General features: G+C 43.4%; 4 protein-coding genes across 6 annotated transcripts; 1 reads left to right on the top strand and 3 right to left on the bottom strand.

The window, feature by feature from the left end:
• LOC8061850 (peroxiredoxin-2C) lies at window positions 2882-5426 on the top strand. Its single transcript, XM_002458261.2, has 3 exons — window positions 2882-3164; window positions 4321-4400; window positions 4966-5426. The coding sequence occupies exons 1-3, from the start codon at window positions 3010-3012 to the stop codon at window positions 5217-5219; spliced, it is 489 nt and encodes a 162-aa protein (XP_002458306.1). The 5' UTR covers window positions 2882-3009; the 3' UTR covers window positions 5220-5426.
• Window positions 5585-8376, bottom strand: LOC8061849 (rop guanine nucleotide exchange factor 12). 2 transcript variants are annotated; one of them, XM_021456521.1, is made up of 6 exons: window positions 7638-8376; window positions 7282-7553; window positions 7114-7188; window positions 6690-6962; window positions 6245-6592; window positions 5585-6135 (listed from the first exon to the last, which is right to left on the bottom strand). In XM_021456521.1, the coding sequence occupies exons 1-6, from the start codon at window positions 7981-7983 to the stop codon at window positions 5737-5739; spliced, it is 1713 nt and encodes a 570-aa protein (XP_021312196.1). In that variant the 5' UTR covers window positions 7984-8376; the 3' UTR covers window positions 5585-5736. The 2 variants fall into 2 exon arrangements, with proteins under 2 accessions (XP_021312196.1, XP_002456125.2); XM_002456080.2 differs by having other exon boundaries at window positions 6245-6559.
• LOC8061848 (protein MALE DISCOVERER 1) lies at window positions 9891-16540 on the bottom strand. 2 transcript variants are annotated; one of them, XM_021455061.1, is made up of 13 exons: window positions 15462-15961; window positions 14963-15251; window positions 14735-14867; window positions 13482-13553; window positions 13095-13238; window positions 12888-13016; window positions 12701-12756; window positions 12150-12557; window positions 11650-11840; window positions 11393-11525; window positions 11148-11302; window positions 10604-10795; window positions 9891-10501 (listed from the first exon to the last, which is right to left on the bottom strand). In XM_021455061.1, exons 2-13 carry the CDS (start codon window positions 15060-15062, stop codon window positions 10241-10243), a joined length of 1974 nt encoding a protein of 657 aa, XP_021310736.1. In that variant the 5' UTR covers window positions 15063-15251; window positions 15462-15961; the 3' UTR covers window positions 9891-10240. The 2 variants fall into 2 exon arrangements, with proteins under 2 accessions (XP_021310736.1, XP_002456124.2); XM_002456079.2 differs by lacking the exon at window positions 15462-15961 and adding an exon at window positions 16309-16540 and having other exon boundaries at window positions 10241-10501.
• On the bottom strand, window positions 19134-24737 carry LOC8068006 (pentatricopeptide repeat-containing protein At1g30610, chloroplastic). The gene is made up of 11 exons (XM_002456077.2): window positions 24451-24737; window positions 24172-24295; window positions 22800-24042; window positions 22381-22572; window positions 22072-22153; window positions 21815-22006; window positions 21571-21684; window positions 21159-21249; window positions 20933-21090; window positions 19991-20416; window positions 19134-19880 (listed from the first exon to the last, which is right to left on the bottom strand). Exons 3-11 carry the CDS (start codon window positions 23987-23989, stop codon window positions 19512-19514), a joined length of 2814 nt encoding a protein of 937 aa, XP_002456122.1. The 5' UTR covers window positions 23990-24042; window positions 24172-24295; window positions 24451-24737; the 3' UTR covers window positions 19134-19511.

Here is a 27035-nt window from a genome sequence, read left to right as displayed (position 1 = left end):
TGGTCAGCTGTAGTCATGTCTCATGTGACAACGTCTACTGCATTTTGAATTGTTTATATCTGCAAGGACAGAGTGGGAAGAGAGAGAGCCGAGGAGGAAAGAGACTAGGCCTTATTTTCATTTAAATTTTTTTTAGATTTTGATATTGTATCACTTTCGTTTTTATTTGATAAATATTATTCAATTATAGAGTAATTAGGATCTCACGATTTATAGGTAAATTGTACAATTATTTTTTTATTTTTATCTATATATAATGCTCTATGCATATGCCGCAAGATTCGATGTGACAGAAAATCTTGAAAAGTTTTTAGTTTTCTTGGTTGAAGTAAGGCCTTGTTTAGTTCACCCAAAAAACCAAAAAACTTTTCAAGATTTCCTGTCACATCGAATTTTACGGCACATGCATGGAACAATAAATATAGATGAAAACAAAAACTAATTGCACGTTTGCCTATAAATCGTTAGACGAATATTTTAAGTCTAGTTACTCTATGATTGAACAATGTTTGTCAAATAAAAACAAAAATAGTACGGTATTAAAATTCAAAAACTTTTTGATCTAAACAAGGCCTAAACATGACCCTAGAGCACTGGCATGGCCTGGCTTTTTGAGTGGTACGGTGGGGGGACAGGGAGACACAGCGGCTTAAGGCCTTGTTACCCAAAAAAACAAAAAACTTTTCAAAATTTTTCATCACATTAAATCTTACGGTATTTGCATAAAACATTAAATATAGATGAAAACAAAAAATAATTGTATAGTTTGACTATAAATCATGAGACAAATATTTTAAGTCTAGTTACTTCATGATTGGACAATGTTTGTCAAATAAAAACGAAATTGCTACCGTGTCAAAATTCAAAATCTTTTCGGATCTAAACCACTTTCGCTTGTATACGTAATTATTATTTAATTATAGACTAACTAGACTCAAAACATTTGTTTTGCAAAATACAGACGAACTGTGTAATTAGTTATCTTTTTTATTTATATTTAATACTTCATGCATGTGTCATAAGATTCGATGTGACGAAGAATCTTAAAAAGTTTTTGATTCTTTGTAGGATCTAAGACCTTGTTTAGTTTTCAAAAATTTTAAGATTCCTCGTCACATCAATTTTTGTACACATGCATGGAGCATTAAATATATACAAAAACAAAAATTAATTGCATAGTTTATCTATAATTTGCGAGATAAATCTTTTAAGCTTAATTAGTCTGTAATTGAATAATAATTATCATATACAAACGAAAGTGGTATAGGCCTTGTTTAGTTCCCAAAAAATTTTGCAAAATTTTCTAGATTCCCCGTCACATCAAATCTTTAGACATATGTATGAAGTATTAAATATAGATGAAAATAAAAACTAATTGCACAGTTTGGTCGGAATTGACGAGACAAATCTTTTAAGTCTAGTTAGTCCATGATTGGATAATATTTGTCAAATACAAACGAAATTGGTATTATTTCTATTTTGCAAAAATTTTTTGAAACTAAACAAGGCCATAATAGCCAAAGCAAAAAATTGGCCTACACAAGGCCCCAATCAAACTGAGCTGATCCCTCACTGCCAAAAGCCTGCATGCATGTGGGTTATACATAAAAAAGCAGCCAACGTCTGAGTGGGTCGCTGATAGCCGGCATTGCATTTCAGCAACACGCCGAAACTGCACGTACCGGAGTATGGAGCGGGTGGAATCACTCGATCCAAGGGTTCGAGTGCTTCCGAACCATTAACCGTGTGTTTGGTTGGGGGTTGGGTGAGTTGGGTTGGATCCAACCCAGTTTTTGGGGTCGGAGCCAACCCGTCCAGTGTTTGGTTGCACTTCTGTTTTTGAGGACGGAGCCAACCCATTTTAGTGTTTGGTTGAAGAATTGGGGACAGAGCGGCTCCGTTCAGTGTTTGGTTGAAGGAATTCAGTGTTTGGTGGGAGCCAACCCGGCTGGAGCGGCTCCGTCCGCCAGATTTTGACGGACGAGTCCAACCCGCATGTGAGAGGAATATTCCACCCTGGAGCTAACCCAACCCTCCCATCCTCCAACCAAACAGCCACAGGAATGGGTTCGCTCCAACCCGGCTCGCCCCGCTCTCCAACCAAACGCACGGTAACTCTATCTGATGTTATGGATAAAAAATGGAGCCTATGTGGATCGTTTCTCCGGATCGGGTCAACGAACCTGTGGGCAGAACCGAACCACCCCCACGTAGAAAGAAGAGTACCTACTCCCTCCGTCCCAAAATAAGTGTCGTTTTCGCTTCCCGAGAAATAACTTTAACTAAATATATAGTAAAAAATATTAATATTTATAATACATAATTAATATCATTGGAAAGATCTTTAAGTCTAGTTTTTTAACAAATTTATTTAGAGATATCAATATTGAACGTATTTTCTACAAATCGAGTCAAACTTGTGGCACAAAACCTAAAACGACACTCTTTTTTGAACGGAGGGAGTACATGCTAGCCTTGAAGGCGTTGACCACGGAGGCATGGGTGTCTAGCCGTTTGACAACAGCGCAGCGAGACCTTTTGTTTCTTTTCTGAACCCTGTTTTCTGCATACTTTGTGTATGAGCCAACGATGATCAGGCGATGTAATCTAGGAACAAAACTGAGCTTGTTCACTAAGTAAAAAAACCATGATTAAAAAAACTGTTAGAAAAAAGATATTATTAAACAATTAATAAATTCGATAGAAAAAATCAATGTAGCAGTATTTTTATTCGGAAGTTCAGCCGGCGGCTAGCCCGAACCACCGTATGTGGCATACCGGCATATCCGCCAAAATCATTGCGTTCACACGGGAGTCCGCCACGCAGCCACCCACGACCCCACACCACCCCAGCCCTGCTCAGCTCTCCAGCAAATACCCCCAAGCAAGGCCCGGCCAGACGGCCACCCACCACTACCCGCAATCAAGTCCCCATTCACTCGCCTGCGCTTCCTCTCCTCGCCGCGCCGCCCGGCTGCCCCCCACCCCACCCCTCCTGCACGCAAGGCCATGGCTCCGATCGCTGTCGGCGACTCCCTCCCCGACGGCCAGCTCGGGTGGTTCGACGAGAACGACCAGCTGCAGCAGGTCTCCGTCCACGCGCTCGCCGCCGGCAAGAAGGTCATCCTCTTCGGCGTCCCCGGCGCCTTCACCCCGACCTGCAGGTCCCTATACCCACCCCCCCCCCCCCCCCCCCTTTTCCCGTGCCCGTCTCTTCTCCTCCCGCTTTCTCGGAGATCTCCGAGCTTTTTGGACCTGTGTTTGTGTTTCTGGGGGAGAGAGATGTCTTTCTAGGTCTCGTCGGGGCGGAGGGGGATTATCTGGGATCTTTTGGAACTAGTTCTATTTCGTATTCGGAATGAAATACTAGTTAGTTTTGAGCAATAGATCGACAGTAGACTATTTTTTTAGAGTTTTATTAGGGATATATATACCCCCGATCTTAGCCATGCCAGATCGACAGCACATCTGCTGCACGCGGTATCCGGCAGAGGAGAGCAACCAACCATGCTTGCGCGCTGAGAGGATCGTGAAATAACCAGGCCTTGAAGTGTAGCACAACCGGTTCCACCTCCTAGTTAGCGTCAGGTGCATTGCTGGCAGTAAGGAGTAGGGTCTGAACCTGTCAATGTTGGGTCAGCAAGAAAACCACGGTCTTCAAGGGGAAGGAGGGGCCTATTGAGTTCACCCCAACGGTGCATGCCGCTTGATAAGGACTATGTTGTTGAGATTTGGGCCTTCAAGCAGCACCCATCCCACAACTTTGGGAAGATAATGAATGTGTCGTGTAGGTACGGGTTGTTAAGAAAGATAAGCAACTGCAGTTCAACTATGGCCCCCTGCTCCCTTCCCAGTGAATGGATTGTGATAGTGTAACTACACGCCAGTGTATTTTTCATGAATCGTAGCTTCCCTCTTTAACTACTGGATTTTATCTAGTCTACCTACAACCCATGATTTTCAGTTTAGTGTGAACAAAGGTATTATCTAGTGCTTATTGCTCCTTTCATTCCAAATTGTAAGCGGTTCGGGCCTTTTCTGTCTATACATAGTAAAATCTATGTATCTAAAATAGTAAGAACTAAGAACTACTTACAATTTGGAATCGAGGGAATACTGACATAAAGTTGATTAGCTGCTTTAGTCTATAAGTTCAATGGAAAATTCCAAATTACTTAAAATTTTAAAAATTTGAAGGTAATTCCACTAACTGAAGCCAAGAGTTTTCTTGCTCTTGTATCTCTGAAATCCTTCAATTGTTTCGTGAAATGCTGAAGTACTCAGGCTGTCTCTTTCTGTGCATTTCTTCTATGTTCACAGCAACCAGCATGTGCCAGGCTTCATTACACAGGCTGAGCAGCTCAAAGCCAAGGGTGTAGACGAGATCCTGCTTATCAGCGGTATGCTTGCCTATCTATCTGTATTTGTGAAGACAGTTGTTTTGATAATTTTTTCATTGCAAATACCAGAGTTGAATAAGAAGCAGTGTGGTCAAACTTATATTGTTCATTCAGATACTGTGATTTTCTTAATGTTCTTTGCATAGCTGTATGGTAGCTCTGCAAAATGTTTTGATACACAATGTTATGTTTTTGCATAGTTGTTTTGATACACAATGTTAATGTTTCTTATCGTACTTCATCGTTGAACATTGATGGTATGCTATGTTCCATAAGCATTCGATGTTATATTTTTTATCGTACTTCATCATTGAACATTGATTTTTTATCGTAAAACAGCAAAATGCTAAGTGATAGTATGCTATGTTCCATAAGCATTATGGTGCATCTGTAAATAATTGCTGTCAGGAAGCTAGAGCATTGGTCATATTTATTAGTAACTGTAAATCTGTTCTACCCCTTGGCTACCTGCTGAATGTCATCAGTTTGCCATGTTGTGATTATGACTTTGATCAAAAGTAGCTTGGCCAGACTATGACATAATTTGCTGCATTGTGATACGCAGTAAACGACCCATTTGTCATGAAGGCATGGGCAAAGACTTACCCTGAGAACAAACATGTGAAGTTCCTTGCTGACGGGTCTGGAGCATACACCAAGGCACTCGATCTTGAGCTTGATCTTACAGAGAAAGGACTGGGTGTCCGCTCCAAAAGGTTTGCTCTTCTGGCAGACGACCTCAAGGTCACTGTCGCAAACATCGAGGAAGGTGGACAGTTCACAATCTCTGGTGCTGAGGAGATCCTGAAAGCGCTTTAGGAGTTTGATCTCTTCTATCAAAAAGCTCGGCAATGTTGTGGACACCAGTCTAATTTGAACTTTGAACTCATCTTTGAATAACTTGCCGTCGGACAAGATCAGTTCCATGATGTATATGAAACGGTCGTCGTTGAGTCATGCACAATTTGGTATTTTCATATGTTATATTCGCCGGTTCGAGTAACTTTCGATTCGTCGTTACACAAAGTTGATGCTGAGAAATCGACAAGTATTTTACTGCCATTTGCTGTCATTATGCAGTGCAGCTTTACGCACTCTCAATGCTCGCCGTGCAACGATTTCTGGTAGCAGCAGCCGTGTTCAGATGCGATTAGCCAATTTGGAGTTTGGACAGGAACGCATGCTGTGATCCCTCGGCCAAGCCCCACATCCCGTGGTCCTATTTTTGTATTTATATAAACTTGAACTATTTACATGTCCGTTTCCGAATAGCATGGGCACCGTCCATGCACGCAAAACTGGTCATCTCAAGCCTCGCTCACGTACAGCAGCGCTGCTATCTGTGTGTGAAGCTCTTAAACCCACTCGTCACACTGTCGATCTGCTGTGTGTGAAGGAACTTCTTCGTCACCACCCTGTGAATCTTCCTCAGCTTTCTACCGTTGTTACCATCCGGGGCGGCCCCCGGATGCTTCTCGCCGTCCTCTTCTTGCCAATGCACGCAACTGCTGTGATGCGCCGCCGCTGTCTCGGCTTCGGCTTCCGCTTCGGCGGCGGCGGCGGCGGCATCAGGAACCGGAAACTCTAGACTAGGCCGTCTCCTAGACTTGGTCCGCTTGTTGGGATCGCAGGCGACGGCGTCGGCGTGGAGAACGTCTTCGATCCGAGACAAAACCGCGAAAGCTAGGCTCTCCAGTGTCCTGGAGTAGCTCTCCAAGAGGGCATACCCAACATCCTGAAACGAAACGAAACAAGAACCCCAGCACATCGATCGATTCAGTTCGTCGTCATGGACGACAGAAACCTGGAAAGGATCGGAGCTGGGAAATTGAGGCTCTTGGTACCGTGTTGTACTGGATCTTGCTGATGTCGAGCGACGACTGAGGGATGCCGGGGAACCTGTGCTTGAGGATGAGCAGGGCGGTCTGTGCCCGCTCCTCGAACTCCTCTCGCTTCTCCAAGCTGACGCCAGCGGGGGCCCACGATAGCTTGTGACAGATCTTCCTGTGCCAGATGACGACGGAGGCCTCGATCCGGTCCTTGAGATCCACGATCTTGTGCTCTGTCGACAGGTCTACCGACTGCAGGAGCTCGTTGGGGTCGAAGATGTCGTCGGTTATGATCTTGTATATCGAGTCTCCGAGAATGGACCTTCCATTCTGCAAATTTTCAACGACGAGGAGACTAGTAGTCTGAGTTTTTTTTTTAAAAAAAAAATCTAGTGAGATTTTAGCAGTGTCATTTGAAAGGAAAATGATCTTATGCATGATGAACTGATGAAGTCATCACCTTTGGCAGGGACTCCATGTACTCTTCGGGGATCTCCATCTCTCCGAGGACATCGGCGTTGATGGCCATGGCCGCCTTGAGCACTTGCCCTACAAGGTCCTTCTGGTGCTGAAGCCACTTCCTGGACGCCTCCGACAGGCCCTCGGCGGGGACCCTCACCGTCGGGATCCACCATTTGTCGCACGTGCACGTGTCGTCGTCGTCCTCGCCACCGTCCGCGTCTTTCGCCACGTACCAGAACTCCTGGGCCTCGCCGAAACTGTCAAGATACTCCTGTTCCATTCGTCCACGGCAGAAAAGGGGGGCCAAAAAAAAAAAACAGCGCCCAGATGAATTTCAGGAACAACAAACAAACAGCGCCGTTGCATTGCATCTGTATATTTGATTGAATGAGCTCTAAAAAAAAAGAAACGGCCATGCTTACGAGGAGCATGGCGTCGAGTTTTCGCAAGGCCGGGATGTTGACAAGGAGATCCCCGCGCTGCTGAGTGCCCATCACCTGAATGGAGATCCGGTAAGGACGAAATGCCAGGCCGTGTACATGTCCACAAGTGCAATATATATAATCGCAGGGTGAAATTTCGTTGCTGACCTCGAAGTTTGTTCCATCCTCGGATACCTGTTGCGAGGGGGCGAACTCGACGATGTGGTCGGCGACGGAGAGGAGCCAGTCGATCTCCCTGTTCCATCGCGCTCTCCGCTCCGCGGACATGGGCTCCAGGCGGCGCTGCTCCCCGAACACGGAGGCTGCGAGGTTCGTGATGGCATTGGAGAGCGCGAGAGCGGAGGACACCCCTTTGCCCGTGCCGGACATGTCCTCCCCAAGCAGCAGCTTGGCGAATTTCTCCTTCATCATATCCAACTCTGCATGCATCGCAAAGAGAATTTTGAACAACACAAGATGGTTTAGCATGCAAGCTAGTAACGGTGATCACGTCATCACGTCACCTGAAGGCGGTCCACTGTCGCGGACGGTTCTCGATGGCACCGGCGGCAGGTCCTGGCCGGACCGGCCGGGAGTGGCGGCGCGCGAGCCGTGGCTCCTGGACAGCACCCGTTTCTGCAGCAGCGGCGGCGGCGGCGGCGCGTCGTCGTCGTCGTCCGCCATCGTCCCGCTGCTCCTGACGCTGCTGCCACGCGGAGACGACGGCGAGGAGGAGGAGGAGGAGGAGGAGGACGAGGACGACGACGACGAGAACGAGAACGAGGGGCTGGACGAGACGGCCCGCCGCCTCCTCCTCCTCGACAGGAACCTGTCGAGGCTGTGGCCGCGCCGCAGGAACCCACCGACCATCACAGGGTCATGCGAAGAGAAACCGTGCACGCGCGCGCCCGCTCACGACGGGCGCGCATGTGGACGCGCGCGCGCGGCCGGGCCGGGAGGAGCAGGCGATCGAGGCGAGAGCAGCAGGTCGAGATCGAGACGACGTAGCAGCTGGGCGCGTGCATGGGCTGCTGCCCGCCGGAGCTAGCTCGACGGACGACGGGATGATGGGTCGTGAGGCCGGGCGCGCAAGGCAGGCAGGGCAGGACACACCGGCCGGCCTGCCTTCCGCGGTTCCGCCTCGCGACTGCTAGAGAGCGGAGGAAGGGGAGGCCGCGCGCCTTGGAAGTTTTGTGTTGCTGCGTGCCTTGTGCGCGCGTGCATGGCCAGCCCCTCCCCCGGCCGGCACAGGCGCGCGCACGATTGGCTGGCAGCGTCGAGGAGAGAAGGGACGTGGTCATGCTTGGGGAGACCAAGCCAAAGTTGGAAAAACCAAAAGCCAAGCAGGGAACGCGCCCTTGTTGCGGCCAAATTTAAGCAGCCTGTTGTTTGCGTTTGCATGTATGCTTCCACATTCACGTCAAAATTTAGAGTTTTGTTTCGGTGGTTCTTTTTAAAAAAAGTTACACCAATGTTAAGAGCAACTCCAGCCCACCTCCTAAACAAGTCCCTATTCTAAATCTAGAGACTTGATAAAAAAATCAACTCCAACCCACCTCCTACTTGGGCTCCCATTTTCTATGCCCTCCCAAATTATAGTTTTAGCACCTCACATCCAGAACCCTCTATCCAGTAGGTCCCACCCACTTTCCTCTCCCCACTCATAAATCAAGACAAGAATTACAAATGGAGTTGATGTAGGATTTATCAATAACAGGTGGGTCCCATGTGAGATAAGGACTTGGTCTGTTTTTTTCATTGGAGTTGGGTCTTAATTTGAGCCCCTACTTTTTTTGATCATAGCCTGTAAATAAAAATTTAAGGGCTTAATTTAGAGACTTGGGCAGCATTTGCTCTAAAGCACCAAAAAAGTACTCCCTCCATCCCGAATTATAAGTTATTTCAAAAATCTTGCAGAGTCAAAGCATTTCAAGTTTTTGATTCCATCCTACGCGACATGGTGTAGAGGAAGCATAGGGAGCATGTAGTAGCTATAGGGAACAAAGAGCAAGAGGAAGAACCATTGAAATCTAAGACGTGAACAACAAGCGTGTGGAGAGAATGGGAGGGAAGGAAGACAATTGTTTTGTTAGGAAGGGACAGGGGCAAAAGAGTCTTTTCACATCACTCTGTGCCAACCCTCATCTTTGGATGGCTGATTGTGCGTGCCATGTTAGCAAAAAGGGTATGTGCATTTCCTCTCTGCAATGGCAAAAATATAGGTTCCCGTGTAATGGCAATCGAAGACTTGACATTCGTATAAGAGTGACATAGTTAAATATCCATGTGGTTCTTCCTCTATACCAATGCAAGTTAGTGGTTCGTGGTGAATCCCCTCTAGTTGTTGTGGGTATCTGGCAATGCCTTCTCAATGAAATTATCTTGTGAAGGTTGTTGATGAGTTGTTATCTTGATTTTGTTTGTAGTTGTGAAGAGGGTTTCCCGTTTTGTCCTAGCTAGCTAAAAACTGTGGTGAGTTGTTTAGTCTAGTTGTTAGTTGGGAATTGTGTTGTGTGTTTTTTGAGCTCGGTTTTCATTTAGAAAACTTAGGTAATACTTGTTTTATATTTCTTGTTCTAAACAAAAAAAAAAGTGGCCAGGATTTTTGCCATTCCTTTGAAAGAAAAAAACATAATAAACCAAGCAAGTTTCTATCTTTTGTTGGAATAATGTAACTTAATGACCTGCAAAATACCTTAAAAGTAAACTAGAAACGGTAGAACAAGATGGTGCTGGAGATTGCTCGTGTAGGCAATAATAATAATAATAAATGTGAATATCAACTCGATTAGTCCATACTAATTGTCATTTGTTTCACATCAACAATCAAAGAATATAGTTTTATGTAAAACCATAGAACCTTACACATTTCCTGATTACAATCAGTCCTAGGGTGGCATGAAGCATTCTACTTTCACACCGTGTATGTTTAGTATACAGAGGGAAAGCGAGGAAGAAATGAGAAAATTAAATCAGGTAATTGAATTCACTGGGGAGGGAAAAATGTAACACTCGGACACCAAAGTTACAACACAAGATGGAAACATACAACAGGGATGTACAGGGTTGCATTACAGTATGCACAATGCAAGTACCTCGGTGTTGCTGCAAACAAAGAACATTTTTGCTAGCTTGCTTCAACTGAAAGGATCTCAAGCTCTGCCCACCAGAGTGGAGATAACCGTGGCGTCGCAGCCTCAGGCGAAATTGACAGTACTTCTCGCAATCTAGTGGTGACCTCCCTCATGGTTGGTCTCTTCTTCGGATCGCTTTGGATGCAGTCCTGGACCAAATCACATATGATTTCTAGGTCCTTTTCTTTGTGATCCTTCAAGTTAGGATCAAGCAAACAAGACATGCTCCGGTTATCCCTAATGCACTCCAAAGCCTGACAGAAATAACACATTTGATATTATGTTAAGATGCCTTATGTGGTATTTTCGAAGTTTCAGTAACTAGTAACTATCCATAGTATCTTTGTCATAATTACCAAGTTCGACAGGGAACCCTTTTCTTCGGAATACGGAGGCTTTCCTGAGATGATCTCCAGCATGAGTAGACCAAAACTGTAGACATTCCCAGCTGGATCGGCAGCTACTCGTTCATGGTGATCAACTAAGTCGTCATCCTTGGGCATGTTTCCTCTGGAATATACTTCATGCCAAACGCTCATGTCTACTATCTGTGGAAAGAATTAAGGAACTAGTGTAAGGAGAAAAGCATTATGTGAAGTGCTTATCTAAAGTCCCCGTTCAAATGAACTAGAAAATGGTTCGTCTAATTTGTGCAGTAGCTAAGTGTGCATCAAATTCATACTTTTAACCAAATATTGATAATATAACTCTAAATCAAAGGGTATAATTGCATGAAGAACTGATAGTGATTTCAATGATGAAGTTTCAGTCTTGTACTATGTTTGTTTCCTACTTATCATCAAATCTGGGCAGGCAGTGACTTAGGAAATGCCCTGTAGAAGTCTCCAGTCTCCAGATATTCAAAGAAAGAAAAGATGACACTCATAAGCACGTTTTTACCTTTGCAGCTCCATCCTCAGATAGCAATATAGCACTTGACTTTATGTCTGGGTGTGTTATAGGAGGGCTAAGCTCATGCATGTGTAGGGTGCAGTATGCTACTCCCATAATTACCCTCATTCTACCATTCCAATCAATAGGATCAAATCCCTCGACTGCAACAGACAAAGCAAAACATTTCAATTCAACCACAAAGATCAGAGGGTAGACATAAAAAAAATGTGGAATAGATCAACAGCCGATACCATGGAGGTGTTCATATAGTGTTCCATTGGGAGCATACTCCATCACCATCATCCTCATGAAAGGTTCTTCCTCCTCACAGTACCCAAGCAGGTTGATATAGTTCTTATGGTTGACTCGCGAGAGTGAGTCTATCTATGTTGTCAGGAATAAAAATAAGGAGAGGTTGAAACAAGTTTGTTTAGAGGCCACATATCAAAATTACAAACTTAGAGCCTTAGATGCACTGAGTTAATCAAATTAAAATATATTGCATTACCTTTTTCCTGAATCGCCCTTCCGAATGTTTTGACCAATCTTTGCTAGAGGTAATCATGGTTGATACAACAGCAATCTCAACACCACTTGATAAGGTTCCCTTGTAGACAGTGTACTGTGGATAGGTTGCCACAATGTTACTGAAGTCCTCACACGCACCTTCCAGCTCAGAGCGCTGCAACTTTGGTACTCCTAAAATACACAAGGGGGAAAATTATCACAAATAAATAGAGGCAATATAAGTAGGCAACTTTGACACTCTTTCAACAGACATGAATTTGTTACTCGGATAAATCTAAATAACATATTAATATTACTTAATGCAAGATGTTAGTTCACTTTATACAAACTGCTGGCACGTAGAGGTGGAACAATTGTGCATACTTTTATTTAAAATGATCTCCAAAGGCGAAAAAGTAGATGCAACTATGAAATATTTTTTTTTCCTCGCATGAGATAAGCTTACTTCTTGAGATGGATTAGATAGCAATAAAACTTTACCTGTTACAAATGCCTTTTGGAGCTGACCACTGAGCCCTGTCTTCCATGGACCTATTGTTTTCCCTGACTTGGCGCGGCATAGGAATAGCATGCATGCGATGCCAATAAGAATTGCGACCAGTGGCACCACAATGACATAAAGCCATTTGATGGACCTTCTTTCTGGAACTTCTTCGGCAGTAGTACTGGGGACCGTTGGTGGACTACTTGGGGGATTGACAGCTGGTACAGGTGCATTGTTGGGACTAAATGCTGAAAATGAACCAGTTCCAGTGGAAGGAACAGGAACAGCAGCTGGAACAAGTGCATTTGCAGAAGAAGGTGCAGCAAGATTGCTATCTTGAAGTAACCTGCGCTGGCTAAGCTGTGCTGCTGGATTTCTTGCTGCGTATTGTGAAGGAAGTTGAGCTGGGAAAAAGAAGCAAAGATATCATTTACCGACTAGCTTATGCATCTAGGACTCGACTTGTTTTCTTTTTTCTCAAACGAGCTGTGTATCTTTAAGAGAAGAAAATATAAGGACTTGAGCCTAGTATAGTCAGTTCGATTACCAGAAAGGTTGTTAGTGTCCTTTTTGTTCTCTTGTGAAGAAGAACCAGATTCCAACCTAGAACGGTCCAGATTAAAGAACTGCTACCATCAGGATCTGCAGATAATTTCTAATTTCCAAAGAGAAGGAAGAAAAAAACAGGTGATAACTTAGAGGGGAATTTGTAGCACTATTTTTTTTTCTCTTACCCATTCTCAGCTCTTCGATTCATATTACCCCTCCCGAGATTATCATAAATATTGAAATCATTTTCCTGATCAAAGTTCCCATAGGAATGTTGGATCAGAGGCCACTGAAAGAAGTTATTGGAAAGCAATCTGCAGAAGCGAAAATATCATGCCATTGTACTTGCTGATGATGAAAACTTTCACGAAATTAATCAGTCAGAAACCTACAACTGCCTAAGTGATTGCATTTCTGCTATCTCTTGTGGAACCTCCCCACTCAAGTTGTTGTTGCTTAGATCCAGTATCTCCAACATTGCAAGAGCACTCAATTCCTTAGGTATTGCTCCACTGAATAAGTTATTGGAGAGTACACTGCAAGTGGATAGCTAGGTGTCAATCATTGTCATGGGTGTAGCAACTAGTCAAATACTACCAAATCAAATTGCCAATCTAATTTGTGCAACAAATGACAATTTATATTCTGGCGAAAGCATTAATATATCACTAGTTTTTCCTCAAACGCGCAAGAAAACTGAATATAATTGCATTAAAAAAGGAAAACTAAAGGTCTATACAAACTGAAAAATAATAACAGAAGTTTATGACTATACTTACAGAGCCCTCAGATGGCTAAGAGTTCCTAGCTCTGGACCTAGGGTGCCTCTTAAGGAGAGATCCTTCAGGTTTCTGGAAAAAGAAACAGTTCACATAAGTAGAATACTCCAGATGCTAATGAGATAGCATAGCCAAAGCATATGTAAAAAAGAACTGCAGCAATAAAAAAAAAGTAACGTTCTAATCTTATTTGGCACATAGCACTGTACAAAATGTTGTCCGAATTTTTTTTTAAAAAAATAACAACAGCTGTGTAAGAATCATCTTCTTAAATAACAAGAAGATTCACTGGTAAAACTAAAAACATGTGATTCCAAGAATCACTGATAAGTACTTCTGCATTTGCATCTGAATATCAATGATAACTAGTGGAGATGGTGGTTCCTGAAGAACTATGTGTGCAACAACGATGGCCCTTGAAATGTCATGTAGCCCTTGAAATGTAATGTAGGCAGAGTAAGCATTTTTCCCATGGTGATCCCACATTCCCACACCATAAAAAAAGTGCCACCAGGAATAGAAATCAATAATATAAAACTAGCTGGAGCCACTTGTTCAGGTTGGCCGAGTCAAGAAACCACTCTAATACACCAAATAATGAGCTTGCTCCGAGGCTTCATTTGAAAACTAATTGGGAATGGTGCATTATATAGGAGTCTGAACAATGTATTCACAGCAAATACAGATAATAAAACGTAACTGTCTAATCTGTTAAAAATATTTTATTGTATGCTTTTAAAAAGGTAGAAAATAATTTAAACCATAGCATGTTCAAGGGCATATGACACCAAATTTTAGTTACTAGAGATGCTCCAGGGTGCATGGAAATTTCTCCAACTGGAATATAGAACGCTCCTTAAGCCTGATCACCGCATCCACTCTGTCAACCATTGAACAGCTAGGTTTCTTTTATAACTTGTCTGAATTAAGAAGCAGACTACGCTTGTGTTGGGATAAACTTGACAGAAGAACTGATACATTTCTTTTCATGTATTCATTATAAAGTCAAACCACGGTAGCTGCAAAGGGAGAAAGTTTTAGAACGAAAAGTATGGGTGACAACACAAGATTCATTGAACAATAAACCAATGCCACAACACTCTTCTGCTATGAAAGATACAGTCAAATGGAAGACCCGTTAAACGGGGAATGAAACGTTGGTTGTTGGCAATCATGATGATCCATGCTGAGACAGTGAAATGGAATTCCAAACCACTGCACATTCAGAAGGGGAGAGAGAGCATCCAACTCACAACATAACAACTCGGCCATCGACGCAGCGCACGCCATTCCAACTGCAGGGGTCGCCGTCGCGCGGGCTCCAGCCCACCATGGCGCCATACGGATCCTCCGCCACCCTTGACTGGAACTTGAGCAGTACCGACCCTGCGCACGCCCACAGCCACAAGAAACGCGTGCCAAGTCAGCACGACAATGCAAGCACCGAAACCAAACACCGGTGTCGAGACGCCGGCCCGTACCTTCAAGGTTGACCGCCGAGCAGCCATCCACGGCGAGATGAAGCGCCAGCACGACGAGCGCCAACGACGACGACGAAATGAAGCCATCCATCCTGCGCATCCTTTCCCGGTTCCGCAGGCGCGCGACGATCGAGACGGCGGCAGGGCGCCGTCACATGATCGTCTTCGCGAGCCTCTTGAGCAGCCTGGAATGCATGGTCAGGCGCGGGGGGCAGGCATTGCGCCCGCTGCAGCGACGACGATGCGAGCTCCACCACCCAGGCACGGAAGCCTCACGTCCGCTTCGCGCCTGCATGCGAGAGGGAAAACAGCTCAGAGGCGCCAGAAAAAGGGCGACGGGGGAGCAGAGGAAACTTGCAATCACCATAAAGCACAGAGCAAACAAAGAGCTTTAGCGCCTTTTTTTTTGTTTTGCCTGACGAATTTTGCTTACACCGCACGCGATTCGAATCAAGAAACCGAAAAGAGGATTCGCAGGATAGAGCGAGAGGGTGCTTACACGGCGGCGCGTTGGGGAACGGAGACGAGGGAGAGAGAGAAAGAGAGGGAGAGAGAGAGGACGGCAGGGAGAGGGAAGCAGCGGTCGTCCGCTGTTGCAGGAACGGGTAGTAGTTGGAGAAGAAACCAAGAACAGCAGGCGCGACACGACCAAGCCAAAAAAAAACACACACACACACACAAACACACTTTGAAAGAAAGAAGATTTCACGGCGCATCCTCTTGGCTGTAATCGTGTTTGAGATCGCGTTTTTTTAATAAAAAATCGACAGACGTGAGTGGAATTCTTCCTCCGCCACCTGTAGGACAATTCCACGCCAGGATTCGAGCGGCAGGCTTAAAAAAACTGGATAATATACGAGGGGCGGTCGTTGTCAAGGGTGGAACAGGACAACCACTCTGCGAGTCTGCAGAACGCGCGCGCTCACATCGTCGTCGCCGGCGACGGATTCGACGGTCCGCATTTTAAAAACCCTCTGGCGCGCATCATCACATATGGCAATAGAATATGGCCCGCACCCCGCATTGACATTGTTCCGCCTCCTGTCTTTGGTGCTAATCGCGGCCGGACATCTCAGCCACGCCAAATGCTGCCTGTGCTTGAAGAGGGGGAAAAAGGAAATTTCTGAGCAAGGGAAGGGAATAGTTAAACCACGTCAAGAATCCCCAAATCGGTTGCAGCTACTTTTTTTGAAAATAAAATAAAAATCGAAGAGTTCGTTAAGGGAAGAAGATGCGACAGAACGGAGCTAAGGTTTCCAGGACGAGCTGGTGTTGGGAAATGCGGTCGACCGACGGCGATGGCCTTGCAACTCGCGGTGGCGCTGCAGAGATGGGCGGGCCCTTACCCGTGGTTCGGCCGGCGCCGCGGCCTGGCGGCCGGCGGCTGGAGGCCTGGATCCCTTCTTCAGTCGCGCGGAGCTCCGAGCTCCTCACCAGCTTGCGTTCCGTCGTGGCGGGGGAGACGGTGGCCGGCGGCCGGCGGCGAGCTGCCGAGGCGGGGGAACGGCGGGCGCGCGCGCGCCTCGCGAGTCGCGGCTGGTTGGCTGGGGTTCGAAGAGACGTGCGGTGGGGCCCGCGCGGGGCAGGTGGGGACGCGCAAACGAGGGGAGTTTCTAGTGTGTGTTTTTTTTGTTTTTTCTTGCTTAGCTAATTGATTGCCTTTGGAGCTGTGTGTGGGCCCGCCTAGCTGTCCCCCCATATCCCTTTTCTGTTTCGAGAAATAATATATTTGTTCAGTTTATTATGTCGGTCGTTCTTCTTTCCTTTTTATTTTTTGAAATTTGTTTATTTTATTCATTCAGTTTATCTATGTCCGTCGTTCTTCGGTTGAGAAAAGGAAATGAAAACCTCCTCGCCCGCCGCACGTCGTGTTGCCGCCAACCGTCGTGCCCGCCATTCTCATGAAGTTTAGGCGCACTCGCAACAGCATCTGTTCCCTACTTTATTTGGCTACACTACTCTTTTCTTTTGAGAATAAGCAGTGTATACTCAGATCTTTTATGTTAATTAACCTCATCAAATATATGTACAACAATATTTAAGTTTCAGCAAATCATAATGGCATGGATAATCAATATAAGGTTGCATCATCAAGAATTCACTTCGAGCTCTTAGAGCATCTGTAGCGTGCAGAAATGATAGGTATTTAAGGTCACCCTTATACATTGCAAACTCTCTTAGGCCTTGTTTACTTCCCAGAAAATTTTGCAAAATTTTTCACATTCCCCGTCACATCGAATCTTTAGACGTATGCATGGAGTATTAAATATAAACGAAAATAAAAACTAATTGCACAGTTTGGTCGAAATTGACGAGACGAATCTTTTGAGTCTAGTTAGTCCATAATTGGACAATATTTGTCAAATACAAACGAAAGTACTACAGTGTCCATTTCCCAAAATTTTTCGGAACTAAACAAGGCCTTATATTACGGACAACTTTAGTAGAACATGCTAAGGATCAGCCTCTAACTAAAGGTCATGTTAAAAAATAATTTCACCATTCCTAGATGTGTGCAAACGCAAGAGGGGGTGGAGTTCATGCTGAGGTAGAATGGCGGTCATCCTTTAGAGTGATAGTGAAGCCAGCAACGGAGAAGCAAACTACAACAAATATCGATAACACACTTGGTGAGGACGTTGTTGGCGCCACTGAGGTGCACCTCCCACAGAGAACAAGCAAGGCCTTGTTTAGTTTACCCCAAAAAGCAAAAAATTTTCAAGATTCTCCGTCACGTCGAATCTTGTGGCAAATGCATGAAGCATTAAATATAGACGAAAGCAAAAACTAATTACACAGTTTAACTGGAAATCGCGAGACGAATCTTTTGATCCTAGTTAGTCCATAATTGGATAATATTTGTCACAAACAAACGAAATTGCTACAGTACCGAAATCCAAAATCTTTTCGGAACTAAACAAGTCCCAAATATTAGAGATGAGCGAGAGCTACATGGCAAAGGAGAGAGTTATTATACTCAAGTATTTTATGCGAAGGGCGGTGATGATGGAAGCATATTTGTTATGGGGCAACATGGAGATTATCTCCCTCACCGCATTCGCATTGCTCACCTTGGTTTAAACCTATTGCATTGAGCTCATTTATAATAAGATTAAGATGTGAGTACTGTACATGTCTTTCACAAGCTCATTAAGTAACATAGAAAAAGATTTGACGAAGCAATATTTTTGTTTACGAACATTGCTAGAACCATTGTGAAGCTCTTCCAATTTTAGCCAAATCTCATTAGCTTTAGTAAACTTGTAGACTTGGTTAAACACATTACACATCAATGCTAATGCATTCACAATGCAATTTCTAGCTCTAGCATTGAGGTGAGGTGGATCTCTTTCTCTTCACTAATGGTGGGTTTTTCGATTCTTTAAGGGTTTCATCGTGCCTCTAGTACTTCCAAAGATGTCAATGGGGGCCCGCGATCCGCGACCCGATGGGTATTTACTCTATTAGGGTATCAATATAGAGTGAAACCAGTATCATGGGTACACAAACGGAGCAAACTCTTCACCCATTGGGTACGTGGGTATGGAGACGTTCTAGTAGTCCCCATACCCATTTACACCTTCCTCTTGGCATTGTTAATCCTTTCATTTATCCTACATATGACTTCACAGGGAGCAAAGCTAGGGTTCGTAATCGTTTTGTATTTTTCTACCTGTAACGTATTTACTGTTATCGCTACTATTTTTGTTTTAGCCAAAAACATGACAAAACCCGCCTCGGTAACCAATATCTTATGACTTATGGTTTCGCTTTCATTCCTAATTATTGTTTCACTAGCCCACTTTTTGTTTGAACTACTCCAGCCACATGTCAGCATCACTATTTTCGTTCCCTCATGATTTAGTTGGCCAGGCCAGTGGTTCATGGAATTTCATCGTAAATCCAGTGTACTACTGCCAGATAACTGCAACCCGACTACATTCATTACATGACAACATCAGTTGACCACGTAAGGCAACTACAACCGACTACATCCATTGTATAACAGCATCAACCAAACTGACCTGGCATTTCCACCATGTAGCCATTAGCCCATCAATGCTCCAGTGATAGCAGCTGCTTGTCGCAATCGTGTCCTCTGAACGTCAGTTGACAAAAGATTAACTAAACAACACAATCGTCCTATGAATGAATGCCAGTTGAGAGAAGATTAACTAAACAGTCTGCAAGGTTGCGCATGCCGCGCGTAATCAATGTATCACAAAAGAAGCACGCCTGGTGATGATGGCAGGATGAGACAGGACCATAGGCACCCAGAATGACGGCCAACGACAGGATCTGAATGCTGCTTCTGCGATCTTCCATAACCAGTCTAAAAATAACCTGCCAACCAAGCTCTCTCTTATGCTCCCAAATCAGCCTTTGTATTATACTACTAGCAAAAATAAGAACTATTCCTTACGTGATTTTTTTTTTGTTTCTACCGATAACCAAACGTTAAATGCAATATACTCTATCAGTCGTGGTAATTATGATTTGGAGTACTATAATGGACTAGTTGTGGTAACTATGATTTCTGTAACACCATCTATTGGTCAGAAGGCGCCTTTTCTACAATGGTGGCTCCAGAAAGGAAGGCTGTACAGCTACTAAGAATCTTTTGGTACAGAGTAATGCTATTAGAGGAACTCCTTGAGCTAACGAGGTTGTTAAGTTCATGAGCTAACTTGGTAACATGCTCCTCCTTCAGCCTAGCCGTGTTGCGGTTCAGCAGATTGAGCCAAGACGTGGAGGATATGTTGCATATCTTGCCCTCCTTGAAGCTGCTGACACAAGAGATCGCCGCCAATGTGTCTCCCTGCATCAGTTTTAGGCAGAATCTCTCCATTATGACAGGGGTGGGCGGGACACGGCTGTGATGGCACAGGTAGTGCCACAGATCATCCAACAGCTGGTCCTGAAGAGTGATGAAGAACTAGGGGTGAGACACATGAATTGTTCCACCAAGTAGCTGGACATGAACACAATGTTCCTGCTCCTACAAATGATAGTTGCTAATGTAAGTACCTTCCCATGCCTATAAGCGTCAAGGACCATACGCAGGTGTCTTCGCTCATCGAAATGGTACCCATTCAATAACATCTGGCGAAACGCATACTCAAAGTCATTCCACCTTTTTGCTGCAGCGCAGGCCTCCAGGAAAGTATTGAAAGTAAACTTGTCAGCAGTTGCCACTTGACTAGAATCCGCTTTACTCCTTATCCTGCAATTCAGAATATCATAGAGTAGATCTTTCGCATCTTCAAGCATTCCATGTTGAATGTATGACTTCAGCATGATGTTGCAAGTCACAGTATTAGGTGAACAGTAGTTGCACATGTGGTTGAATATGTATTTAGCGTTTTCCATGCCACCATTGTCTATGCAGGTCTGAATGAGTCCTGTATAGGTAACAACCAGTGGTTTGTTGGCAACCTTGCATATCTTCTCAACCTGCAATGTAGTTGTCATTGGACAGAAGTTAGTGAGACAAAACAAGCAATCTGAAGGCATGAAACAACAACAGACAGATGGCTCTGGATTTGCAAGTTTTCTAAAATCAAAAGCTCTTCAATGAAAACTGGAGGCTCAGAATAGGTTCAGAGCCTAATTCCAGCCTTATCTTACACATATCTAAAGTAATAGCTCAGAACACCTCTACAGTACAAGTATGGTTTCTGCAATCTTGCTTATGCATCTATCAACAGTCTTCCTTTGTGTAGGTTGAGGTGCCTTGAAACACTATATCTTCTGCTCGCTTGACAACCAAGATTAAAGATAAGTGTTTAAATCTATCGATTGCAGAAAATAATGTATTATAAAATTATGAAAAATATATTCAGGCCAACACAATATAGCTCGTCGATCCTAAACCTTGCATTTTTAAGTATGGCCGTAGCAAGATTTAATTCCGTGTCAACATAAGCTATGTATGTTGCACATATTAGCTACATTTTGTTAAGTACAAACCTGGAGAAGTGCTTCTTTGCACCGTCCTCCACTGCAAAGGCATCGAGCTAGGTCATAATACAGACTAGCAGAACCAACAATTCCACGACTTTCCATATCCTTCACAGCCATTACTGCTTCATTGATCTTTCCTTCTCTCCAAAGTGCATTTACAAGAACTACAGACAGCAGCAGGTCAGATATGTCATTATACTTAACATAATCAAGTTAAAGTAGTAGGAAGTACCTTTATAGTTCAGAGCACCAGGTATTGATGATTTCTCCACCTTATTGAAGAACTCATAAACCAAATTGTACTTTCCACAGACAAGCATCACCTACAGTACCAGAAAGTTAGAATAGACTAAGGGATTATGCCACATAAAGAGCAATGCAAAAAAAAGTATTGAAAGTATAATGCTACTGCGAAAAATAGACGAGATAGGTGGAGAACAAATAACATGAATCAATGCATTTCAATCGGAATGAGCTGCTCAATTATCATCAGACGATAATGAAAGGTTTGCAGGAGCACCAATAGGAGTATAGGACCACCATAGCTGGGTCTGAGATGGAGTGCAGGAGAACTGTGTCACATACTCACACGCAACATCAAGATTAACATACCTTTTATATAAAAAAAAGAAGGATTAACGTACCTCCATAACAAGACCATATGTTGAATTTGTTGGACGGATGTTCTTCTCTTTCAACTGTTGCAGTACCCAAAATGCCCCTTCCCATTGCTTTTGTTGCACACAAGCATTCAAAACCTGCAAAGAGGTAAAAGTAGTTATGTGCTACTGAAGACCAAGTGACCAAAATATTTAAAGATTCTTGTTTTCTGGTCTATACAATCCAGTTCGGCTGTTCCATATGAAATTTGCTACAGATATTACTCACCGCATTGTATACAATGAGGTCTGGTTCCAAGCGAGGATCCCAATTCTGAAGAGGGCTCAATTTGAACTTCTTCCTAGGAGGAGAACGCATGCAATCAATCACATCAAATAGTTCTTTCACAAGACCAGCTTGCCCAAGAGTAACAGCAATACAATGATAAGCTGCCATGTCAGGATAAGATGACAATTGGTTCTGCAAATGACATATGAATAAGGTCAGATTAGGTTTACATAACCAAAAGGCAAGACTAGTTGTACCTGCATGCTGTAAAATACATTCAATGCCTCAAGCGGTCTCTTTGCCTTCCCTAGAACATCGAGAACTGTTGTGTAAATATACCTGCATCAGATAGATAACATTATGTATATAGCGTGCATTTTGTATGCTAATGCCAATTATATATCTATTCAGTGCAAAATCTTTAAGGTCACAGGAAGGTACCCAAGAGAATTTAAATTTAACTAAAAGCTGGCAGTTTTAAGGTTAATAAGACAGTACATAGCAGTCGCTAGAATGCGTGACATCTAAGAAGAGTGTAGCAATATATGAGTAGACAATTACTTAACCTGCTCTTGTAGGATTTGAACCTTTCACGTGACTGAAGCCATTCAACAACTTGCAAAACACATTTCCAATTTCCATATCGCCCCAACATTTGAACGATCCTTAGGATAGAGTGATCAGAGAATTTGATTTTTGCATCATGAATCATTTTGGAGAATTTCCACTCTGGAGTGTTTACATCTGTAGCATTGAGCCTTCGAAAAATAAATAACCATAAGGATTGATGGAACCTCAGTAAGTTCATTGGTGTTATTTCGATGGAGAAAAAATTCCAACTCGAGCAGAATGATCATATTTTTAGTGTGAATGATGAGCAGTTTGTAGGTAAATTGGATGCTCATGCTAAGATTACATTGAAGCACCATGAAATAGAGATAAACCGAGCATTTCAACATAATAATCAAGTATATAGAAGACTTACCGACTAGCTAACTTCTGGATTCTCTCTTCCATTTCCATTCGAAGGATCCGTGGCCTGTTCCTGACATCAGTAAATACCTCAAAAGTTTTGAAAGCAGCTCTATCATCAAAATCTGTAGCTTCTGCATCCCTCCTAATAAATTTCCCCATTTTAACATTTGCTCCTCTATGCAATTGAACCGTTCTAGGTTCATCACTCTCCAAATTATCACTTGAATGGCTATCATGCTCAGACATTGCCTGTGTACTCCTATAAGTTTTGCTTACAGTAGACTTCTTAGAGTCTATGTCAATCTCTCCAAGCCTACGCACTACAAAGTTTCTCCCTAAGCTCTCCACTCTTTGCTGGTTTCTTTGAACGTTACTGTTGGCGTTGACCTCAGTATTGGAAAATGTCTCTCCAGGATATTTGAAGTTTATACTACTACTTGTCCTAGTATAGTCATGTTTTCCCATTTGAACCTTGGCATTCTTTGATGAAATGCTGCTATTCGGAAGGGTAGAAGTCCCAGATGGAGTATACGTTGCTCGCCCTTGTAAATTTTTCCTAGTATCTTTAGCCTTCACAGGTGATGAGAACTGCCCATTGCCTCCATTTCCTCTAGTGTCGCCACGAATCATTCTTCTCTGTACATAGTCTTCAACCTCTCCTTGCCCGCGGCGGCTATTTTTTACATGTCCCATTGCTCTTTTATCCACAAATCCCGTAACATCCTTCTGATTCTCATCCTTCGTCAAGTCCCTCCGAGGTCCCTGATTCCTTTCAAATGGTTTATTCCTTGCATCACCAGACCTCCTATTCGTCCGTCGGTCATCACCCGTGAACCTTCTCCTCGAGCTCCGGCCATCCGAATCGGCGCCATGTATATTCTTGCTCCTGTCCAACTTCACCGACTCCATGATTTTCACATAGTCAGTGAAAGTCGGGCTGAACGTCAGCTCCTTCTCAATGTGCCGTAGCTCCGATGACCCGGTGCCGACCCCACCACCAGCCACAGCACCATCACTTCTTGAATCAAGAACCCGGCCTTTCTTCCTCGACAAACCCCAGCGCAGTGGCAACATGGAGAGGCTCCTCTCGGGAACCAAGAACCCGCGGCCATGGCACGAATTAGGCTGCGGAGTGGGGAGGAGAGCCCCGCAGCCACCCAAACTAAGCAGTCCCATGCTAGCATTCGGTGGTGCCGCCATTCCCCTCGTCCGGAGCTGCGCCCACTACTGCATTTGCATTGCTTATTGGCTTACTGCAGAAAAAGGTTCTTGCTTATTGGCTTATTGCAGAAAAGGTTCTGACTTCTGACCAAGAAACTTAGCAGGCCAGAATGATCAGGCAGGAATTCTGAGGCTCGAGCAAACGGAAGAAGCGTGTGTACCTGCGGTTGACCGCGCCCTGGCTGGCTGCCTCCGGCGTTATCTCCTCCTGTCTTGCGGCCTCGTCTGAGGAAGACTGTACTGGAAGTCGGGAAGATTTGAGCCCCGTTTGAATCCCTGTGGATTCTGAAAATCGAGATAAAAACAATAACGACGCTTCCAAACGGGAGAGATAGAGAGCGAAGATAAGGAAAAAAGAAATAAGAGGCAGAGTCTTGAAATCTCCGAATCCCTCTCCTACAGCATAAACAAGGATACTACTCGATAAAAGACATTCGCACCTTCAACTTCTCTTCTCCTACCGTTTCTTCTCGACAGCGTCCCGATGCCACCGACCCGCGCGTGCCGCACCTGGCTCAACCCCGCCGCCGCGAGTTGCTCCAGTGCCTCCTCCGCTCCGCTCGCGTGCACCGATGCCCCGCGCCGCTGCCGCCACCGTCTCCCTTGCACGCCTGCACAGGCGCCGCTACTCCCTTGTGCGCCTCACCAGTCACCACTGCGCCCGTGCGCTGCTGCAGAGAGAAGGAAGGAGGGATAGAGTGGGGAGAGATAAGTCTGAGAAATTGATTTTTTTTCTAATCTCTCTTCGTTTCAAATTACATATCATTCTTGTTTAATTCCTCCCCTATCCCATTGGATGTTTGAGTGTTAAATATAGACTAAAGAACTAATTACATAGATTATATGACTATTTTATAAGACAGATTTTTAAGCCTAATTAATCTATGATTTGATATATACTAATGATAGATTAATTTGGTTTAATAAATTTGTCAAGTACCGAACACTTCTATAATTCTTGTCAAAAAAAACACTTCTATAATTAGTTTTATTATTTCTGTCTAAACATTTGATGCGATACCTTCACATAATAGCCGATGTGGTACCCTAAAATTTACACCCTAGATTTAAACAAAACTTTACTCTCCTTATTTTAAATTATAAATTATTTCAATATTCTTAAAGAGTCAAAATATTTCAAGTTTAACCAAAATTATAAAAAAAATACAAATATTTATGACACAAATGGTATAATATAAAATATAATTAAATCAGTTAGTATTATAAATATTATTATTTTATTCACTTCTCTTATACTTCATGTGTCTGAATTTTAAGGTAACCACCAACTACTACAACTAAGATGTTACTTTTGTAACTTATTATTTGTCTTTGTGTCATAGCATATTAAAAATTTGTCCTTGTTTTTCTATAAAAATAATTGTAAATTGTTATTTGTCTTTATGCCAACACAAATTAGGTTTTGTGCGGTTTTTGTCTAAAGTGTTTCTATTCTCGGTACCAAAAATTAGATATTGCGCCTATAGAAATTGAGAACTGTAATTTTAGTATAAAACGTATGCATATGAAAGAAAACTAAAGTTTAGGCACTTGAATTTTAGCAAATCTCTATTTTATTATATAAATTTGATCAAGCTTGAGATGCAGAGTTTTGACTCTCTAAAAGTTAGGATGACTTATATTTTTGGATGGATGAAGTATTTTCAAAAACTGCATTGTCTATGTAGATTGAGTTACTATAAATTGATTTATAGATTGACTGCAAGATTAAGGGCATTACAGGCAATGCATCCTTTAACAAGTCATATCTTATGCTATAATCTAGAAATTCAAACAACCTAGATTTTTATTATTCCCGGTCCAAATTCTACAATCCATGTCTGAAATATGTAGATTTCTATAATCTCAAACTAATCCAAACTGACCCTTGGATTGACGAAAGATACTTTACAGATGGGCCATTGCGGATAGCTAGAAGAGCGAAAGATCTCAAAGAGCTAAGAAGCATAAACTTTTAGGTTGGGACGCTGGGTTAGGCAATTTGGTTGGTTTGAACCCTGCTTTACACAAGTCTTGTCCACGGACAACTGATTAAGGATATGTTGTTTAAGCTTTCTGATGATGAGTTGATGATCGAGGAGGCAGGTTACTATCCACAAACTGAAATAAACACTGTAACAATCCACGGGTTAGATTGTTACAAAGCTTGCATTTTGTGATAATTTGCGTTGCATATTCCACGTTCTATAAACTTTAAAAAATAGAGCGTAAAATAACATTATTTGATTCACGCTGGACCATATAAACAACACTTGATATACAAGTCGGTTAACACAGCAAGCTGCAAGTGTATCTAATAATCTCTGTTATCTGGTTGGACAGTAAGAACATGTTTGGATCCATAAGCACTAAAAATTAGCAGCTTAAGGGGGTATTTGGCACCGCTCCACGAACTCTGCTCCACAAATTCCACCATGGAGCAGCTCCACAAAAAACTGAAGTTCGTGAAGTACCTCATGCTCTCACAACTCCACCATTTTTTTCTCGAACTGAGTGTGTGGAGCTGAAACTGTTTGGCTAAAAAACGTGGAGCAGAGCAGTCCCAAACACCCTCTAAATTAGTACTAGTGAATCTAAACAAACTTGTTAATAAACCTGCTAGTTATTAGCTAGAGGGCTGCTGCTAATAGTTCATATGATCACTATCCAACCACCTATAGCAGGTGGATCAAAACAGTCCCTGTTGTTAGCTAGCTAATTTTTAGTACTAATGCATCAAGCAGACCCTAAGTTTGAGTGTATAGCTATTTTTATTTTGTTTTGTATTGCTTGTGCCTTAAAAAAAAGGGATTTCTTCAAATTTACTAGTATTTGTCTATTTAGCTGCTTGCTAAAATTTTACCCCGAGGCCAGCAGCTTGAGCTTCAACTAAAAAGGAGAAAAATAACACCTGCAAAAAAGTTAGTCCAGGAGGCTGCAGGCCCTTGAATACCTTATGTAACGGCAGGGGCGGATCTACAGTATATTATCAGGGTCCACCGACCCGATAACTTTTATCTAATTC

This window comes from Sorghum bicolor, chromosome 3 (assembly GCF_000003195.3).
Source record: "Sorghum bicolor cultivar BTx623 chromosome 3, Sorghum_bicolor_NCBIv3, whole genome shotgun sequence".
In the NCBI taxonomy this organism is placed as follows: Eukaryota; Viridiplantae; Streptophyta; class Magnoliopsida; order Poales; family Poaceae; genus Sorghum; species Sorghum bicolor.
This window is presented reverse-complemented; position numbering and strand designations above follow the sequence as displayed.

What these genes read in the sequence shown, in the direction of transcription:
- LOC8061849 (XM_021456521.1), bottom strand. Translation starts at nt 7,983, where the DNA reads ATGGTCGGTGGGTTCCTGCGGCGCGGCCACAGCCTCGACAGGTTCCTG. An exon ending in AGGATGGAACAAACTTCGAG is followed by an intron (nt 7,189 to 7,281) that starts GTCAGCAACGAA and finishes ATCTCCATTCAG; the next exon opens with GTGATGGGCACTCAGCAGCG. An exon ending in ACATGGAGTCCCTGCCAAAG is followed by an intron (nt 6,593 to 6,689) that starts GTGATGACTTCA and finishes AAAAAAACTCAG; the next exon opens with ACTACTAGTCTCCTCGTCGT.
- LOC8068006 (XM_002456077.2), bottom strand. Translation starts at nt 23,989, where the DNA reads ATGGCGGCACCACCGAATGCTAGCATGGGACTGCTTAGTTTGGGTGGC. An exon ending in TGGTGCTCTGAACTATAAAG is followed by an intron (nt 21,091 to 21,158) that starts GTACTTCCTACT and finishes TGCTGTCTGTAG; the next exon opens with TTCTTGTAAATGCACTTTGG. An exon ending in GCAAAGAAGCACTTCTCCAG is followed by an intron (nt 20,417 to 20,932) that starts GTTTGTACTTAA and finishes ACTACATTGCAG; the next exon opens with GTTGAGAAGATATGCAAGGT.
- LOC8061848 (XM_002456079.2), bottom strand. Translation starts at nt 15,062, where the DNA reads ATGCGCAGGATGGATGGCTTCATTTCGTCGTCGTCGTTGGCGCTCGTC. An exon ending in CCAAAAGGCATTTGTAACAG is followed by an intron (nt 11,841 to 12,149) that starts GTAAAGTTTTAT and finishes TGTGTATTTTAG; the next exon opens with GAGTACCAAAGTTGCAGCGC. An exon ending in AGGGTTCCCTGTCGAACTTG is followed by an intron (nt 10,502 to 10,603) that starts GTAATTATGACA and finishes TATTTCTGTCAG; the next exon opens with GCTTTGGAGTGCATTAGGGA.
- LOC8061850 (XM_002458261.2), top strand. Translation starts at nt 3,010, where the DNA reads ATGGCTCCGATCGCTGTCGGCGACTCCCTCCCCGACGGCCAGCTCGGG. An exon ending in GCCTTCACCCCGACCTGCAG is followed by an intron (nt 3,165 to 4,320) that starts GTCCCTATACCC and finishes CTATGTTCACAG; the next exon opens with CAACCAGCATGTGCCAGGCT. An exon ending in CGAGATCCTGCTTATCAGCG is followed by an intron (nt 4,401 to 4,965) that starts GTATGCTTGCCT and finishes TGTGATACGCAG; the next exon opens with TAAACGACCCATTTGTCATG.